General features: G+C 42.2%; 1 protein-coding gene across 1 annotated transcript; it reads right to left on the bottom strand.

The window, feature by feature from the left end:
- Window positions 1-1,277: 1,277 nt before the first annotated feature.
- Window positions 1,278-10,239, bottom strand: LOC142195839 (chymotrypsin-like elastase family member 1). Its single transcript, XM_075265897.1, has 8 exons — window positions 10,176-10,239; window positions 9,034-9,122; window positions 8,012-8,112; window positions 7,436-7,561; window positions 7,024-7,160; window positions 6,193-6,338; window positions 3,897-4,046; window positions 1,278-1,372 (listed from the first exon to the last, which is right to left on the bottom strand). The coding sequence occupies exons 1-8, from the start codon at window positions 10,213-10,215 to the stop codon at window positions 1,364-1,366; spliced, it is 798 nt and encodes a 265-aa protein (XP_075121998.1). The 5' UTR covers window positions 10,216-10,239; the 3' UTR covers window positions 1,278-1,363.
- Window positions 10,240-21,460: the final 11,221 nt, after the last annotated feature.

Genomic DNA, 21,460 nt, shown 5'->3' with positions numbered 1-21,460 from the left:
CTTTAATTGACTCTTGACTGTCATGACAACCAAGAGGGTGGCCACAGACTAACAACTTAGATGAGGCAGTCGGTATTAACCATGACGTATAAGGGAACTATCGTCGATTGTAGCCATAATTCTGGGTTTCTTCAATCAAACATGCTCTGCACCCACTGGTTACATAACAGGCTCTCTAGCGTCCCTCCATACTACCATGCAACCAAATGATGTTCATGTACGCCATAAGTTCTGGGGTAATTAAAGGGTTAAGTAACTCCAACAAGTTGCCTATAGCAGCCAACTACAGAACAGCTTTGTAATTTTGCTTTTATGAAAGCTGTGCTGTGATTGGGTGCTTTTAGACAGTTTATAAAAATCTGCTCCAGTATCTCTATGCAAATCAGTTTTATTACATTTTTGCAAAGATATTTTAGGCTTAATAAAACCATAAAAAGTAGGAGATCATGTGATTCTCTAGTACCTCATGGGCTGGGCATATTGGGGTATATGAGGTGTAGTTTGCAAGAGCTCAGATTGAAAATCTTTCCATGTGTATGTAGGAGCGATACATATGTAGGATACATATTGTATTCCTATTGTCCATGTAAAGTATACTATAAATGCACTTGTACAAGGACAGGAAATCAACAGCGGGTCGATTAGTCCAGTTTCACATATTTGAATACGACCCTTTCAGGACTAATTTACTGGCCTTAGATAGATCTCTACTGAACCCAACACTAACAATGGACAATCTCCAGAATTACAGCATTCAGGTAAGTAGAATTGTAAGTTAAAAATAACGTGTAAACAAAAATGGCATATTCAAAAAATCTGCAAGTTTTATATTAAAACAGTCACTTTTTTTGTCTTTGCTCAGATGTTTTTTAACAGCTTAGCAACAGCCCCAAAATTGCCATCTGTTTTCCACCTCTACCTGGTAAAAAAAAGAAAATGCTTCCTGCTTCATTCTCTGTGTAGCAACTGCTGGAAACAGCTGATCGGTGGGGGAGCTGGCTGTCAGACCCTCACTGATCTGGTATTGATGACATATCCGTCACATAGGTCACCAGTATTTTTAGCCTGGGGCCTAGTTATACCACTGAGTATCTAAAAAGGCCATTAATATGTGATCACTTACAATCAATAGAACAAAGAGCTGCATCACCTTCTCGAGCACCACAGCCCCCTCACTACAGAACCAAAGGGGGGATCCAACCCCTTTATACTCTATGTATATAAATAATCTCTTCACTATAAAACAAAGAGCCAAGCCAAGGTTTTAAAGAATGACATTGCTTTATTTTCTCAGTGGTGTGTGATCTAGTTATTAGAGATGCTTCAGGTGTCCTTGTACGTCTCCAATGTGATTCCTTCATGTTTACACGTTCTAAAAAAAAAATAATTAGGGTATTAAAGTAGTTATAAATAATGTCATCAGAATATCTCTCTCAAAGATAGGACATTACAGTAAACCACGGGAGTGATACATTGTACACATATAACATTTCACGTTCTACTTACACTAACACGTATATTGCATGAATTTACTATACTGTGGTTTTATTATTATAAATCCTATGTGTTTTTACGGTATCTTTACACTAATGTTATAGGTTAAGTTACGTTTTGTCTCAAATAAGGTTGTTCTTTTCAATGTCTCAGGGCTCTCACTGATTTACCTGCAGTATGTATCATTGTGCAGCTCCATACTGGCCAGTATTAGCTCTATTCGGCATACCTTATGTTATCCTGCTATACTTAACTTTTCCAATATGGCCGATGCCAGTTTATTATCAAGTCGCATTGCCAAACTGAGGATTGTATTTGCTATGTTTTAGTCTGGCAATGCATTATGCTTATATTTCATTCTAATACATGATTTGGTTATCTTCAGTCCTATGTGATATATGTGCAATACTTTCATCATGTCACTTGAGGTATAACATGGAGTTTGTTTGGATATAAGCACCTAATCATATAGCCCTCGTATCATAACACTACAGATTGTTCATATATCCCATATATTGTGATATGTGAACATATGAACTATCATCATTATATTTATATATTATTTATCATTCATGAACTGGACAATCCAATCTATATTGCTATTGTGCCATTGATTTCTGTACTTAATTGCCCTCCGGTATTTGTGCAACCTCAAACCCCAAACATGTTCTAGTACTGATATTTTGTTTTTAGGTGGTTTTATCCTGTTTGACTTACTATGAAATAAATTATGTATTCATTGTGATGATTTGTATCTATAATAGCATGTATGTAAAATTAAGGGTGCATTCACACTACGGAACGCCAGCGTGTATCAGAGCCGTACACGCCGGCGTTACAGCAGGGCTGCCGGACACTTCCCATTCATTTCTATGGGAGCCGGCATGCGAGCGCTCCCCATAGAAATGAATGGACTGCTTTTTTCCATTCATTTCTATGGGGAGCGCTCGCATGCCGGCTCCCATAGAAATGAATGGGAAGTGTCCGGCAGCCCTGCTGTAACGCCGGCGTGTACGGCTCTGATACACGCTGGCGTTCCGTAGTGTGAATGCACCCTTAAGGTTTGAATACTCTACTCTAACTATGGATACCTAATAGGAAATAAGTAGGTTTACTTCTGTGTTATGGTTTGTGTTATATGACTTTATTATATAGGGGACGTCAGCCTTATAATTATTGCATGACACTCTGACTACCTCATCTTTGATTTTTTTTTTATTTAAATCGGCACTCTGTACAAACAGAGTTGCCTACCTTTGGTCTATAGCTGTGCCTAGGGCTGTTTTAATGCATTGGGGGGTCCTGTGCAAACTTTTTGAAAGTGGGACCCCTAATGCCACCACCATAATTTAATTTCCCCTACCTCCTCAACCACCAATGTTACATTTAAAAGAAAAAAAAAAAAAAAGTACACTCGCCAAACCTCGTTCCCAGAGGTGCAGGCTCTGACTGCAATGTCTGTGGCTGAGCGGTCATTGCACTTCCCTGCCACAGACATTATCAGCCAAAGCTTGAATAATGGAGCACGGAGCTAAGGACACAGATAGAGGTGAAATCAATGCCTGCCACCCCGGGAACAGTGGGACGTCACCTGAAATATGGGACTGTATGGGGGCCCCTGCAACCATAGGGCCCAGTGTGGCTGCACTGTTGCACCTATGGTTAAAGCAGCCTTGGCTATGCCCAGTGGCGTAACTACCACGATAGCAACTGCCACAGGGCCCGACACCTTAGGGGGCCCAGGCCCCCTCACTAGTTAATACGCCAAAAAAGAAATAAACAATAAATTTTACTTTTTTGAGGTCTGAGGCCACCTAAGGTGTCGGGTTCCAGGCGGTAGAGAGCCTCAATGTGCGTCCTGGCAGTGGGGGAGGGGAGGAGACATTGTGCAGGAAAAAGATAGTGTTGGGGGATGGAGTGAGCAGCGCTGAGTGAGTGCAGACTGGTGAGTTTAAACGTATGTGTGCAGGGCAGGCTGTCAGCACACAGTACTGTGCTGGCAGCTACCTGCTGCCTGGGGATGAAGGGGTTATTACAGTACATAATACTGTGCTACAGGGGCCACTATAGGGCATAATACTGTGCTACAGGGGCCACTATAGGGCATAATACTGTGCTACAGGGGCCACTATAGGGCATAATACTGTGTGCAGGGGCCACTTTAGGGCATAATACTGTGTGCAGGGGCCACTTTAGGGCATAATACTGTGTGCAGGGGCCACTATAGGGTATAATACTGTGTACAGGGGCATAATAGTGCCTGCAGGAATGTGGGGAAAAAAAGGTGGTTGGTCAAGGTCTTTGGAGGGGGGGCCCATGTCAAAGATTCGCCATGGGGCCCTGCCATTCCTAGTTACGCCATTGGCTATTCCCCTGGTTTTTGTATATGAACGAGAACTTACGCTGCTGATCCAGGAGATGTAGGCAGACACTCTGGTGAACACTGTGGGTTTTCGGTAAGCATTGCATCCAGAGGAAGACACAAAGCTAGTCACACCATGGACTTGGTAGGCTCCACTGACTACACAATTCAGAGGTCCACCGGAATCCCCCTAGAACAATATAAGTGGTAAAGATTTGGCAACAATAGTGCTACATGTAGTCTCTAATCAGTTGCACTATACATAATGCTATCCATAGAGCAGTAATATTAACATTGACATAAAAATATTGGTTAAATCATATTTATGTCTGTGTATATAAATGATAAATTCAGTAACTGTTACCTAATCTCAGGCCTTTACATTATATTTGATCCCCTCATTGTTTGTACATCAATCAATTTCAGTCCCTCATTGTTCTTTAAAACATTAACACTCCAACAAAATTATTAAGGTACAATATGTAATTTGTAATGACTTTAATCTTCTAATATTTGTGAGTTATCCAGTCCCTTATGGTCCTCAGCTGTGTCACATGACCAGCAATAAGACTGCATTTATTTAAGTCTCTTCCAGTTGAATTATTTACATTGTGGGTACATTTATTTTTCTAATGCACTATATCCATGACTTTGACACTTTGCTTTTTTGACAGGGAAAAAGGGATTACATCTTACAATGCATTTATCAGGTGCACCAAAAACACACATAAGGGACCTTTTTAATAAATTAGATGCATAAATAGAAATATCCTTTAGAGTAAAGGCACATAAATCCAGAAAAATCACAAAAAAGATGCAAATATTAAATCCCCCCCCAGTGTTTCATATGTAGACAGGAAATAAGTTTCTCTAGCATTCCTATGAGAGTCTCGATGCGAGTCTCATAGGAATGAATGGAGAGTCCGATTGCTGATCACATGACACTGCAGAGAGTGGATAACTCAGAAAAACGGTCACCAGTAATGAAGGATAACCCTCACTACAATTTACATTATATACCATATGTACTCGAGTATAAGCCGACCTGAATATAAGCCGACCCCCCCCCCTAATTTTACCACAAAAAACTGGGAAAACTTATTGACTCGAGTATAAGCCTGGGGGGAAATGCAGCAGCTACTGGAAAATTTCAAAGATTAAAATGGTCTTTGGGTGCAGTAGTTGCTGGGTGCTGGGAAAGGGGAGGGGGTGTTTTTGTTGTCTGTCTGCCCCTTCCCTGAGCTTGAGGACTGTTTTTTTTCCCCCCACGTGGAATTCAGTCTGGCTGAATATAGGGTATCTGCAGTGTTCCTATTAACCCCTTCCCGACAGAACAGGAGCACTGCAGATACCCTATACTCAGTAGACCGGGCACTGTCAGATACAGGGATACCTAATGTGTATGTGTTTCACAGTCATTTTCTACTTTTATATGTATTCTAGGGAAAGAAGTGATTTAGAACTTTTTATTATTTATTATAGAACTATTTATTTTATTTTTGTATTATATTTTTTAAAGCCTTTTTTCCCCACTATTTTATGGGAGATTCTACACATTACTATTGCGGCTGGTCATAGTTCCCCCTCCCCCCCCCCCCCCAAAAAAAAAAAAAAAAAAAAAAGTAATTTTTTTAGATTTTTGCTTGACTCAAGTATAAGCCGAGGGGGGCTTTTTCAGCACAAAAACTGTGCTTAAAAATTCGGCTTATACTCGAGTATATACTTTTTCTAATGTGCCAGGGAATTAAAAAACTTGTGCTAGTCAAGGGAAGTTCCTAACACTTAAAGCCCTGTATCTCAGCTACCTCTGGAGGTCCCATTGAAGTTATTCCACATACCTCCCAACTTTTTGAACTTTTTGGACACTTATAGTTTACTGGGTGAAAGTTTCAATATTATTTGCATATCTATGTGCTTGAATAAGTTTTTATTAAATCAAAGTTTTACCAAACTATGCCTTATTATATAATTTGGAGTCTAATATACAACTAGGACCTGATAGATCGTTCATGGGGCAATTAAGTTTATGAATGCACATCTATTTCCAATATCAAAAAAAGGGACAATTAAAAAGAAAAGAGGTAGAGCGACGAGAGTCAAAAATACAGACTGGGGGACACTTGGGACCTGTATGAATGGAACACTAGCACACATTTTAATCAAGACACTCCAGTTCTCACAATTGGTTGAGTTCTTAGAGGTCAGTGCCCCCTCCAATCCTGTGTATATAGTTTTCAGTCGTTACTCTAATGTTGTGTTTTTTTGTTGCCGTTTTCAAGAAAATAATACATACAGTATAACTACCAAAAAGAAAAACAGAAAATGGCCAGACTTACATTGCATCCTGACTGAGCTCCGTTACCGCCGGCACACACCATGGTGGACTTAACAGTACTGCCCCAGTAGGAACTGCTAGAGCAGGTGGAGTGGTCAACGACGGGCAGAGGGGCCTGCTGGAGGATGGATGGCAGAGAGCCACCAGCTGTAATACAAGACTCAACATTCTTAGTATTCTTTAACTGACCAGTGTCCGAGAACTCCTTGGAGTATTTTTCTTTCTAACTAATATTCCATATACTATTTATTGCCATATCACATTTAAGAAAGTTAGCAGGGTTCAGAAAATTAAGATTATACATCCTTAATGTAACTTTTTTTTTTTAATGTAAAGTCATACATTATGGCAATAGAAGTGGTAGAGAATAATGAAAATGTATTGAAGGGCAAAGTGGAGCAGTTTCCCATATCAGCCAATCAGGTTGGTTCTTAAATCCGCCAGACTTTGGAAAATACCTTTAAAAAAAATGAGTGTTACAATCTGATTGGTTGCTTTGCATTTCCATTACCCATGTATCTATACCCATCAGGGCTTTGCAGATATCGGTGTTGTTAGTTTTGACATCGCTAGGCTATGAAGAACACCCCTCCTTATCAGAATTCTAACATAGACTTGACCTTTTTCTTCCATAACAAAAGTAAACATAATGTGAGAAAGCATTCATCACGTCGTTTACATAGTGGTCAGTTGGAACGGACAGAGATGGAGGGAACGTCGTCTGTGTCCGTGACTCCACTACCCTTAATGTCTGAGTGTAATGTGGTAGTGTGAACATAGCCTTATAGATGTAGACAGATTCTCCAAAAACATATCCTGAATTACAACTTACTGCTGGTTCTTCCCCATCCTGTAATGATGCAGTTGTAGTTGTTGGAAAGGACGGCGCCACTTGCTGGCAGTGTAGCTAACTTCACATAGCTGTTCAAGGAAGCACTGGCTGCAAGGTGGACGATAGCAATATCATAACTGAAATGAAAACATTACTAGAATAAGAATCTGCCATAATGGTGTGCATGTCTAACCATATTTAGATGAATGTTGATCCAGATTAATCATTTCATTGGATCACCATCCCCTTTTGTGATTGAAATTGATGGACATCAACATTGAATATCAATTATATAATAATAATCATACATCAGTTCTCTAACTCTTCAGTTTATAGATTGGATATACATGTAGGACTCTTTCAGTCTCTTCTGCTCGTGCTCCTCGGCTCTTAGCTTCTATCAGATACATACCCAGCAGCTACATTGTTGGAGTTCCAGTTTGCATGTATACGAATTGATGACACAGAGATAACCTGTTCGGTCCCATCATTCTGGCTCAGGTTGTGCTCTCCCAAGACCACTCGGTAAGTGTTGGATCTGATCAACAAATATGAATAAATCTTGTATGAAACATGACATAGTTGCTCAGAGCATTGGTATAACTAGGAATGGCGGGGCTCCGTGGTGAGCTTTTGACATGGCCCCTGCCGAAGACCCTGACAGACCGACCGATTTTACCCCCCACCTGGATTTCTGCACGTACTATTATGCCCCATAGTGGCCCCTATACACAGTATCATGCCCCATAGTATCCCCTGCACACAGTTTTATGCCCCCTGCACACATTATTATTTCCCATAGTGGCCCCTACACTCAGTATTATTTCTCATAGTGGCCTCTGCACACAGTATTATGCCCCATTGTGGACACCCATGAACAATTATTATACTCTAGTGTCTGTCGCCGGCCCCCTAATGGCCCAGGCCCTGTGGCAACCGTTACCGCTGCTACCCTGGTAGATACCCCCTGGTTCAGAGTATATATTACCTGTCCACACAATGAGCAGCGGTCATAACACGGTTAGCACGGATCAGGGATCCGCCACAAGTGTGATACCAACTGCTGCCAGAGCGATACTGGAGAGATACCTATTAGATGGAACACAAATATGGGCCAATTATAGCAGCAATGACATGTAAACCAGTTATGTCCCTATTCTAACCTATGCATGCTTCATTTTACTGTATACAACACATGATGAGTTCTGGTCACAAGGTCTATGTCAGCTGTAACCAGTTTTCTTATAGAAAAAAACATCATTAGATATTGGTAACTCTCAGTATGCACGAATGCTGAGCTGTTCATGGAAATCCAACAGAAGTGAATGTAGTACACTGGGAGTTGTAGTTTTACAACAGCTAGAGTGCCGAATGTTGCTGACCCCTAATAGTACATGGACAGGCCTCTTGAATGGGAACAGAGCTGCAGTACTCCAGCATGGTCTCTACACAGTATAAACCTGTATACTATATAATGAAGATTCTGGTTGGGCAGCACTCGACTCAAACTGGGGCTGACCACCTCCCTGCTACATCAGTTAGATCAACGACTCTCCAGGTAGTTATACTTCTTAAAGTTTTCTTTATGCCACAGTAAGCACAGTGTTTTGGGTTGAGCAAACCCTTCATCAGGCTGTGGATATTTGAAAATAGTCTTCCTGATGGTGGTCAGCTTGAATGTGAATCCTGCATGGTGCCTGGATGAAATCCCCTTGAGAATGGTAGTGTGCCTGGTCTGGCTAGTGTAGGTGGGATGTGGAGTGCCAGGCACTGTCCACTATATAATTCCTATCCAAAGGTTATCAATATTACATTTCCAGAAACCCCTTTATTTGTCAAGAAATATGCAGTTAGTTAATATTTTGTCATAATCTACTTGGTATGTCCCCCTACCCCATGTGATCTGCTGTCTGCTAGATATATAAGTTACCAATAGATAGACCATATTTAATCAAATGCATTTTTTATGCATTACATCAGATTGCTCATAATACTATTAACCTGTCTTACCTGCCATGGCCATGCATTTTTGGCTGAATTTGATCCTCCTACTACACGTGCATTGTCTTCAATGTAGCGAAGATTATCATTGCAATGTCCTTCATAGATAGATAATATTTAAAAAAAAATGAATATTAAAAACATTTTTTTAATTTTAAAAATTAAAATTTTTAAAAAATTTTCATCACAAATTTACCAGTGGGTTGTGCTGCAGTTCCATGTGCTACTGGAGGGTGCTAAGCTAGAGTAACCTATTCCATTCACATGATTGACAGGGATCTGGCATTGGTTCCATAAAACATGCTATGATTTTTTTTAGGATGGGAATCCCTTTACATGTAAACTGATGATATAAAATGATGTTATGTCCATGGGTGACTGCAGGCTTTTATATTTGGAAAGGATTATGGGGGAACTCGGCAATGAGCATGTGAATATACATGGCCATGTATGTTGGTGCACAAACCTGCATGATTCCACACTATATGCAGTAAATATTAGTAGGACGTTCCTGATGGTGTCATGTAATCCGGTACGTTATGACTCACATGAATACACATATACCTATATAACATCTTAATGTTTGTACAGTGGCCTGATGAAGACAGCTGTTCGGTAATGAAACGCGTTGCCTTTTTTCTGACTGTGTAACCAATAAACGCAATATTATTGTACACTCTCTCTCCATTATCCAATTACTTTTTTCAGAAGCTCTCTACAATCTCCCGTTTTTTTCTCGTCTCTATTTATATTTATACATTCTATGTGCAAAAAATCCAGAGGAGTTGCTGTAAGAGACCGAGAGCTGTGGGGTGAACCAGGGATACATTAAGTTGATGTGAGGGCACACTTGGGAGGTTTCGGCCCCCCTAAACTCCCTTATACATGCCTATGGTTACATTAAGTGTAGAAAGCCAAAAGTTAGCAAAATGCTTAATTTTTTTTACATTGACATATCAGTGACAGTATGACACAACAACTACATAACATACTTTACTTTATGTGCCCCATTAATATCGGAATATAAAGAACCATTTCCATTTTGATGGATAACAGGAAATGTTAAGGCTCATAACACCAACAGACAGCTAGTAGACAGAGAATAGTATAGTCACATATAGATTGCAGTATTGTATATTCTTGCATCTTACCACCAAGGACAAATGCAGCAAGTACAAGTAATGTCAACATCTTGGGTCAATTGGGATTTGGTGTGGAGCGCAGAAATGATTCCTCACTCCGCTTTATATTGCTTACCGATCCAGGCTTCAAGTGGTGAGAAAATTGTCAGATGTTTTATCTGGTTTCGTGTTTTAGTCAAGGATAATTGCAATAATTCATTTAGTAATGGTTCTGAACACAAGTAAAGATAGGATACATTCCAGAGATTCATGGGAATCTATTCCTCTGTACGATTTTTGTAGCTGGGGTGTAGGTATAGGGAATATACAGGTCGTGGAGGTTTCAAAAGGTTTTTGTCCCCCATGTGAGGACACCAGCACTATAAATTACACGATAGCCGAGGGGGTGTTACAGATTTTGTGATATACAGCTGGACTAGTGTTGCCATGGCTGGGCTGTAGCAACGTTTAAAAGAGCTGACGTGGCACAATGTGATGGTAATGTAGCTTTAAATAAGAATGGCCAATATGCCAAATGTTTGTTTGAGCCTTGCTATTTCTGTAGTTCCAATTCTGACTGTTTAACTCCTTAGATGGTACATCCAATGATGACTGTGGCATTTAACTGGTTATTTGGGAGGGAAGGGGGCTTCCTTTGTGAACCAATCACCCCCCTCTGCAAACCAAACATGGGGTCCTGATGTGTTTTCATGGCAGCCAGGAGTCTAACAGTGGACCCTAGTGAATTACATGAGAGAACAGGCTCATGGAGACTCAAATCCCTTTGTGGGACTAAAAGAAACTCGGCTACGGACTCTGCTACGGATTCTGTTTCTGATCTGGGACCCTGCTTTTCTGCTGCCTGTCCTTCGGACCAAATTTAACCACACTTTTGTCTGACCCTCAGCTGCCACCTACTTTGGGACTACTTCTAAAGTAGTGACCTGATGGCTTCCTTCAGCAAAGACCAGATCCCTATATAAGGATTAAAGGGTGAAAACCAGGGGTCACTTAGAAGAGTAGCCCAATGTCAAACTGGTAGCACAGTGGGTCCATTACAGTTCAAGATGTCTTTTACTTTATTAACATTGATATTTCAGGTGACCTGAAACACACATAACAGGATAGGCTGCTATGTGTGCGTACATGAGGATTAACACTATAATGTATCTGGTCATTATATGATTTACTGCGCAAAGTGAGTAGAGGATAATCTGAGTAAACTTGAGCATCTTCTTTTTTCCACTTTAACTGCTCACTATTCTCTGTCCTCATAGACCTGCAGTCCATCTCATGAGGTATAGTGCAGTGATTTTCACTGGATAACTAGGGAGAAAGGGAGGCGGTGTAAGGGAGTGAGAGAGGAAGGAGGGATTGAGAAGGAGGTTGTCAGGATTCGGGGACGCCGTGGCATTCCTGCCATGCGGCGCATGCCCCGGAGGCGTGTCAGTGACTCCTCTGGCTGTTTTTAGTACACTAAGGGGTTAAGTTGCCTCCTTAGTGTCAGTTTGACTGGCAGGCTGTCTGGCCAGTCATTCCCATCTGTGATGGGTGGGGTTGTTTCCCTGTTCCTATTTAACTCCACTCACCCATCTTCATTTGCCTGCTATAGGTTCTGTATAGTTTGGTATTGCCAGTTTCTGTATACTTGTATACTTGCTACAAACACTTAATCTTTGTTTTCCCTTCCTGTTCCTTGCCTGTTTAGTTTTCCTGTTTATTTCAGTATTCTACTTCTTACCTATACCTACTACTGGTCTAGCTTGAATTCTGTACTGCTATTGTTCTCTGTTACCTGCCGCTACTAGTATTCCCTTTCTCATTTTACATCTCAGCCCACTGGTAGGGTAATTATAGGGAATCTATTTAGGTTCCTGTGAGGGGCGCCCTTGTAAGGACGTTACTCTGACGTTAGGCAGGTTCAGTCAGGGGTTCTTATAGGGAAAGTTTCCCAACCTGTTTCCGCCCACGCTCCAGGACTTGCACCCAGCCGTCACCAATCCAGGTCAGTGTCTTACAGAGGTAGTGTGGAAGCTACACAGCTGGAAGCTATACCAGGTAAACAAATGCAAAGGATGCCAGGAGCTCCCAGAGAAACCCAGAAATCACTCCAAACACTACTAAAAGCATTGGAATGCACTTAACCCCTTCCCGACATGCGCCGTAATAGTACAGCGCGTGTCGGGTCTGTAACTATGGCGACCGCCCGGGAGCCGGGCGGCCGTCATAGCCGCCGGGTGTCTACTGCTTTAAGCAGTAGACAACCGGCTCTCATGCCTCCGATTTATATAGCACCAACGTATTCCGCAGCACTGTACAATTTATAGGTTTCAAATACAGACAGAAAGATACATTACAAAGAATGTCATTTCACACACTGGGACTGACGGCCCTGCTCACAAGAGCTTACAATCTATGAGGTAGAGGGGGTGACACAAGAGCTAGCAGGGGCAGCATTGCTTATACAGAGGTCAAAAAATGTTGTAATAGAGGTTACTGTCATTACACAAACATAAAACTTTATGAGCTGTCACTAGTCGTGTCCTTAAACATGTGGAAGGAGCTTGGACATAAAAAGTTAGCCTGAAATGGCATCATATCATGTGGGGTAATGTGGGAGCGGGGACAGAGGAGGGTTAAATTTTGGGGATTCTAATTATAGTACGGAAGGGTTTACATTAGAAATTGTGATAGGCTTGTCTGAAAAGATGTGTCTTTAGTTTGTTTTTGAAACTGTAGAAATTGGGAATTAATCTGATTGTCCGGGGTAGAGCATTCCAGAGAAGTGGTGCAGCTCGGGAGAAGGGAAAGAGGGGAAGAAACAGAGCCCACAAATGATACACTGAAAGTGCGGTCTGAGAGATAAGAGGAGAACCAGGAGAGCGCAGTGTTGTTGAGGCCGACTGAGCGGAGCATAGTGAGGAGAAGTTGATGGTCAACAGTGTCAAAAGCTGCAGAGAGATCCAGAAGAATAAGAAGAGAGAAGTCACCATTGGATTTAGCCATTAGGAGATCATTGGAGACTTTTATGAGGGCCGTTTCAGTAGAGTGCAGAGCGCGGAAACCAGATTGTAAGGGGTCAAGCAGAGAGTTAGCAGAGAGATAGCGGATTAAACGAGAATAGACCAGGCGTTCCAATAGTTTAGAGATGAAGGGGAGGTTAGAGACGGGTCAATAGTTAGCAGCACAGGATGAGTCCAGGGAGGGTTTTTTCAATAGCGGGGTTATAACAGCATGCTTGAAGGATGATGGGAAGATTCCAGAAGAGAGAGAGAGGTTAAATATTTTAGTAAGCTAAGTCGTAACAGCAGGTGACAGAGATTGGGGAAGGTGTGAGGGCAAGGGGTCACTACTGCAGGTCGTAGGGCGAGATGAAGAAAGTAGCTGGGAGACTTCCTCTTCTGTAACAGGATCAAAAGATGAGAATGGACAGTCTGAAGTGCAGTTGGTGAGGGGGTCCGTACTATGGTAGGTGTGGGAATCAATGCTAGAAATCCATTTGTCTACTACCAAAACAACTATGTTCAGATGACTGCAACTGAATTTCTGTTGCAGAATTTGTGCAACAAACTTGACATCTGTGAATATACCTATTAATACCCAGATGCAGATGAAGGAATTAAAGTGCTATTCAAAGGGGCATTTGTCATGGCTGATTTGCTTCCGAGGGCTAACCGTATTCACAGATCCTTCATATATTTGTGTCTATTGATGGATCCATGAAAATCGCCAGAAATAGAACATGGCCTATTTTTGGATGGTTATTAAAAGGATTCATCAAAAAAAAAACTATCATATAAATAGCTCCATTCACATGTATTGAATTTAATGACGTGTGATGACCATTCATTTTTTATTTATTTTTATTATTATTATTATTATTAATTTATATATCACCATTAATTCCATGGTGCTTTACATTTTTTAAAAAAATAGTCATCACACAGCTGTTAACATCAGTCATATGAATGGAGTTTGTGGGGCAATCGATGCACATGGGTAAATAATGGGTTAAGAGACAGAAAACAAAGAGTCATTATAAATGTAATATACTGAAAAAAGGCAAAAGTCTGCAGTAGCGTACCACAAAGACACAGCAGAAATTGTATTACTGAATATACATTAAATGGAATAAAGCTGTGGACAACAGACCAAGCAAAGGATTTGGGTATCCTGGTAGCATGTAAGATAAGCAGCAGTACTCAATGTCAGAGAGCATCTGCCAAAGCAAATAAGATCTCACTGTAATAAATTATTACCCTTCATTAAAGACCACATCTCCAATATGGGATTCAATTTCTGGCTCCACATTTGGTTCCCTGTCCACCTCTGAGAGATCCCTATTTTATTAGAACCATTCTGATATTTATTTTTTATAAACATATGTTTTCTGAATCATATTCACCGTCAGTATTACTTGGTTGTCTAATCTCCTCCTCTCATTTCAGTTCCTGTTGTGATGTTAGAAGTCATTTGTTTGACTTCATTCTGACCACTAACCAGGAACATGATGTGACCATGAATCACGCTCCAATACTCCATTCACATGGAGCACTCAAGAGAACTGGTTCCGGCAGTCATACCCCAGAAATCAGAAAACCCCTTTAAATAATTCAACGGTTAAGACAACAGTGAGTTGTAGTGTCAACAGCAGGTCACCGTTGCCGGTATGCATAGTTGCCAAAAATTCAATTTGTGAGGACTGTTCTGAATTTAAAGGGGTTAAAGGGGTCGTCCCACAAAATGAAGTCTGCAGGATCTTTGTCCTGCTCCACATCCAACCCAGGCACAACCAGATTATGTGGATGGGATTGATGGTGGATGTGAACTGAATGGGAGTGTCAGAAATAGTTGAGTACGTAGTAAATGAGATGCCCAACACCCTTTAAGGAAACAATCTGGGAAACTTTGGGCATATCCAGGGCTGTAAGGGTCATGGCTTACTAAAATACCTTCCAAAAGTGTAGCAGAGTGTAAGAGCAGCAGTGATTTGCATCTCTTTTCAAGCAACCTCTTCCTCCCCCTCCCCTCTCTTCTCCATAGAAGGGGGGGGGGGTCTATCACCTAATTTCAGTGATATGCGATAGACATATTGCTGAATAGTCTTTAAAAAGGCTATTCTGGCCTCACTACTCATTTAATAAAAGATCCCTCCGTTTTTAAGTTTAACCTAAAAGACGTATACTTACCATGCACAATGGGCATTTCGTGTACTCCTCCACATCATCCTTCGTTGACACCCTCCTCTGGCTTCTTCTCTGTGAGACGTCCTCCTTCTTTTGCGATGTTCCTAAATTCACTACACAAATATGGCGCCGGAGCGCTACCGCATTTACAAGTGTTTAGCAGACCAGTTTAACAGATGCAAAAACCAAATCCAAACACGTGGCCATCAAAGTAAAAAAAAGGATCAATTTTTGTCCATTTTTGAAGGACACATAAACAAGTACTCCATACTTTTATGCCCATCTGAAAAAATGGACAAAAAAAGGATCTGCTTTTATTTTACATTGATGTCTATGTAAACCATTGGCTAACCATTTGCATCTGTTTACATCTCTTTTTAGTATCCATTAAATTTAATGTAAATGGACCCTTAAAGGGGTTATGCCACATGCTGTGACCTCCCTCTTCGTGTCCTACAACTGCAGTTCGGCTGTATTATCAACATCACTTTGCACAGAGAACTAAATGATCCTGCAGTTTGTCTTTTGTTTCTTTCTTCTTAGTTGCTATGACTCCTAGTATCTCTCTATCTGCCATGAGCTTGTATGTGTTCTCTCTTGTTATATACTACTGTACCATCCATGATGCTGTATCACACTGAATTTCCCCATTGTGGGACTATTAAAGGATTATCTTATCCAGGACATGAAGGAACAGAGCTGTTGCAGGTCATATACCTTATATATGGTGAAGGGCTCAGGTGTCGGACCCTGACTGATCTGATAATGGTGACCTATCAATTGTTTCTAGGTCCTGCACATTCCCTTTAATCTGCTACAACACAAATGTATAGTTTACTTGAATTGCCTAGCCTAGGGATCTGCATTCAGTGTCCAGGAGATGACTGGTATGGAGGTACTAGGACACACAGAAAGGGGGCAGAGACTCTATGCAAAAGTGTCATGTTTTACACAGTAATAGTAACCCTCTCAGTGTCCCCAAACAGTAATAAGATAAGATAAGATAACTCTTTAATAGTCCCACAGTGGGGAAATTTCAGTATGTTACAGCGGCATAGTAATACAGATACAGGATAATACACAGTAATATATTACGGAAGTATGCACACATATACTGAGAAAAAAAGATACACTAGGAGTCCATAGCAGCTAAGTAAAAGAAGAAAGAAGGAAGACATCAGGATCATTTAGTTCTCTGTGCAGAGTAATCTTCTCTTGGTCTGATGTAGATTATACAGCCTGGTCGCGGTTGGGAGGAAGGACCTATGATAGCGGTCCTTCTCACACTTGGGGTGAAGCAGATGCTCACTTACAGTGCTGCCAAATGCCGTCAAGGTCTCATACATGGGGTGGAATTTATTCTCCCTCATGAAGATCAGCATGGACAGTATCCTTCTGTCACTCACCACCTGTACTGGGTCCAGGGGGCTCCCCAGGACAGAGCTGGCCCTCCTGATCAGCCTGTCAAGTCTGTTTCTGTCCCTGGTTGATATACTGCTCCCCCAGCAGGCTACACCGAAAAAAAACCTAAAGTAACTAAAGCAACCACAGAGTTGAAAATGGCCTTAAAAAGTGGCATCTGGACTCCAAAGGCCCTCAGCCTCCTGAGCATGTAGAGCCTGCTGTAAGGTTGTCACAATTGGCCTCAAATGGAGCCCCTGGGTGGAACAATCTTAGCCATGACCAACGTGCCGCCTTGAAGTCTTTGGAGTCCGATAAATCCATTATTATTAAATCTGTGGACAAAGGCGGCAGATAGGGCTGATTATATCTCCATGTGCAATCGAATCCAAGAAGATAGAGATAACTATCGGGTTCTCCCCTCTGACCCCACCTCTGACTTTGCTAGAGACCTCATCCAGCTGTTGGACCAGGGTAGAAGTCAGGGCTTAATTTCAAACCAGGAATACAGGTATATGTACCCGGAGTTCCCCCGGGTCCCCACATTTTATAGTCTTCCAAAAGTCCACAAGGGCTACCATCCACTCAAGGGCTGCCCCATTGTCTCTGGCATTGGGGGGGTCACCGAGGGGGTCAGCAATTACCTAAATCAGGTGTTGCGGCCCTTCGTGTTGGCTCTCCCGTCACATGTCAGGGACACGATGGATGTCCTCCGCCATTTGGAGGACATCCAGATTCCATCAGGGGCGGCCCTGGCTACCCTGGATGTGGAGGCGCTCTACAGCTCCATACCCCATGATAAGGGGTGTGGGGCTGTGGGGCGCTTCCTGGGGACCCGGGGGGAGCAACTTGGGGCGACACAACAGACTAGTCCTAGATCTCCTCGAATTTACCCTGACACATAATCTGTTCCTTTTTGATGGGCGGGTTTACCATCAGCGGCGGGGCGCCGCAATGGGGTGCCCCGCCGCACCCACTTATGCTAATTTATACTTGGGACACTGGGAGAAGATGATAGTGTTTGGCCAACATGCAGAAACCTGGGCCAGGCACATAGTGCTATGGCTCAGGTTCATTGATGACATCATGATTGTATGGACCGGCACTAGGGATGAATTTGACCAGTTTGTGAATGCCCTAAATTCAAATGAATTTAATTTACACTTCACTTCTTACTTTAACACCAAGACTATACCGTTCCTGGATGTGGAGATTACCCTAAAAAGTGATGGCACTTTTGCGTCAACCCTGTTTAGAAAACCGACTGCAACTAATGCACTTTTACACTGGAATAGCCAACATTCACAGTCCCTGAAACGGGGAATACCCAAAGGGCAGTTCCATAGACTGCGAAGGAACTGCTCAGAAATGGTAGATTTTGAGAGGGAAAGTCTTGCCCTCATGGAGCAATTCGTGGCACGAGGTTATCCACGCCAATTGGTTGAAGCGGCGAGAGAATCCGCACGTAGGGTCACACGTGACTCCCTTCTGATACCTAAACCTAAAACGGAGGGGAAACAACTTATTCGCATGATTGGCTCATTTGACAGCCAGTCGAGGGAGGTCACTAATATTTTCAAAACCTTCTGGGATATCCTTAAGCAGGATCCAGTCATATGCGGGGTCATTCCCCCTCACCCTTCGATTACATTCAGGAGGGGTCGCAATTTGGAGGACAGAGTCACCCATAGCCATCTCTCACCTGTACAAACATCAGGGACATGGCTGGGTCGATCAGGAATGGTGGGCACTTACAGATGTGGCTCGTGTAGAGCCTGCTGTTATATTAAACATGGTAAGGAAATACGCTCATGTGCCACAGGTCACGTGTTCCAGATCAGAGATTTTGCCAACTGTAGAACAGAAGGAGTAGTGTATGTGATCACTTGCCCATGTGACATGAACTATGTGGGCAAGACTCGCCGCCAATTACGGGTCCGAATCCTCGAACATGTGGGGGACGTGCTGAGACACGTTGAAACTCCCGTTTCCAAACATATATGGGATAAACACAATGGTGATCCATTGTCCCTGCACTTTCAGGTGATTGAGAAAGTCCCAAGACCGACGAGGGGTGGAAACTGGGATAATCTGATTCTTCGCCGCGAGGCGCAATGGATTTTTCGTTTCTCCTCAGTAAAACCCCAGGGTTTAAATGATGGGATTTCCTTCCTGCCTTTCATTTGAAATATGGAACTTGGCGTGTGATATAGGTATAGAAAAGATGTGTTTCTTATGGGTTTAGGTCATAGTAGACAAATATTCTTGAACCTGAGCTGTGAGAAATCTGTTGCACACAGTATAATCCCTTAGTCAGACTTATACACTGTAACGCCTGTTGATTGTAGTAATATACTGGACAGCCATAAGGTGTAATACTGATAAATAATACACTTGACAGCAATGCAGGGATTACTAAATAGGGTACCTTGCAATGGACACGGAAATTTAATGCAACTTATTCACCTTAGGCAAGTACTTTATTACACCTGCTTACTGTAGGTCAGTGAGTGACCCGTAATAGGGCTGATGTAACCCTGCGGGGAATGAGGGACCGTGAGGTGTTTTACTACAGTCTGGCTATTGACATCCTATGGATCAATGGATATTGACAGCATTATCCATTCATGGTGTAGCCATAAGCTCTGGGTTGTTGAGAAGGGCTAATTGATACTTACCATATGAAACTCTAACAACTAAAGAATGTCGAGAAGACCATGGTCACATTGATCGGTTTCAATGGATGGTTCTGGCTGTTAAGGTTGTGATTATGCTATATGGCACTATATTGTTACTTTGTATCCGAGATGATGGGCGGAGGCACTTTGGGCCAATAGAATGAACGGCTCCAGAGTGGACCTGCCCCCTCCTTTGACATCGTCCGTATGTCATTGTGGGTATCTGTGTGTGTGGGGGGGGGCGGGTGCTAGTAAAGGCGGAGCCTGAGACGCACTCGGATGGTATTTAAGAGCGAGTCGACAGAGCGCAGTGTCGGCCTCTTTGCTTAAACCGGGATCCACCATCAGGGTCCCGGTAAACTGTGGTTTTCACCGCACGCCATATTGCTGGTTTCCAAGTAGGTTAGACGGCATGCTGCAGTGACTAGGGTGTCATGAAAAAATCATTATCGTCTCCTGATGAGCTATGACGAAACGCGTTGAGATGATATAATAGGGTGGACGAGTGCATCTGATGTCCAACAATTCCATTGATTGTTCTCACTGAGTTAGGCAGAATAATTAAACATTGAGAAAAACAACGGAGCACCACTTAATAGTTTACCAGTATCAGACACTCAGGCAGTAATTCATAATAGGGCCGGTTCCATATTGCCTTGTGGGGAATTGCCAGAGTGAGTGCTGGGAGCTTGAGGGCTATTGCACGGGGGTGGTGTGAATGAATGCCTAGATTCAGGGATACTGCCCGAAAATGGATTAGGCAGCTTAACACAGTACAACAACTCCTGAATTGTGCGCTACTCAGTGTTGAATATTGTTTATTTTATTGTTAGGGTAATTAGGGTTACACGAGCTACAAGAAATGTATCACTATTTACTATTTTAATTGATTACAATAAAAGTTAGGTTTTATTATCAGATTGTATTGGGGATACCCCTTTTTGTTCAAAAAGAGCCTGCTGTAACCCTTTCTGTGCAGCGCCTCCAGGTGATCAGCCCAAACTAGTTTATTAATGAGGAGAACACCCAGGTACTTATAGGTCTTGACTATCTCAATGAAAGTCCCCTGGATCTCTACTAGGATCAGAGCACTTCTCCGTTTACTAAAGTCCACCACCATCTCCTTGGTCTTCCCAGCATTAATCCTGAGATGGTTCTGCTGGCACCATTCAACAAAATCCCAGTTTATGTCTCTGTATTCCCTATCGTCGCCATCAATGATGAGGCCTACTATAGCAGAGTCATCGGAGTACTTCTGTAAGTAACAGCTGGATGAGTTGTGCTTAAAGTCAGCAGTGTAAAGTGTGCCATATTTAGGCCCCAAACAGTAATAATACTCCCATGTTCTGTCCTTTCAAATTCTACACCCCCTCTGTGCTCCCTTAAAAGCATTAAAGCTCCCCTCGCCCACTAAAAAGTAATAATGTTCCCATGCAAACCTAGAAAATAATAATGCAACCCAAAAGACAAAAACAGTAATGTATTTCCCCCCACCCAATAAAATTCCCACATTTGGGCCCCTGATATAGAATAGTTCCTCCTAACCCCGAACCCATGACAAACAAGATCTCTTTTGGCTTTTAGGATTAGCTTCCCTGCACAGGCAGTAAGATGTAATAGCACCATTTCTGTAGATGTGCAAGGACACTGATATTCTATCTGTGGCCTGGCAGCTTGTAGGCCACAGGGAGCGTATAGTGATGATGTATACATTCAAAAGCAGATATAGGTGAAAGCTTTGCTCACCTAGGGTGGCATGTCAGACTGCCTACTGGCTGACCCACCCAAGTAACCCATAAGGTACAAGACTTTACTGAAGCACCACAGTTTCTTTACAGTGAAACCAAGAATAAGTCTTCCAAAGTTCAACCCCCTTACATATACTATGTCAGATAATAAATATATATTAACCATTTTAATAATAAATTTAAAAAAATGAAATATAAAGAGCCAAACATTTGTTTTAGAGAGAAAGTTCACTTTATTTTCCCTGTGATGTTTCTTAGGGTGCATGCACACTGAGTAACGCCGGGCGTGTATGAGAGCCGTA

This window comes from Leptodactylus fuscus, chromosome 2 (assembly GCF_031893055.1).
Source record: "Leptodactylus fuscus isolate aLepFus1 chromosome 2, aLepFus1.hap2, whole genome shotgun sequence".
NCBI lineage: Eukaryota > Metazoa > Chordata > Amphibia > Anura > Leptodactylidae > Leptodactylus > Leptodactylus fuscus.
This window is presented reverse-complemented; position numbering and strand designations above follow the sequence as displayed.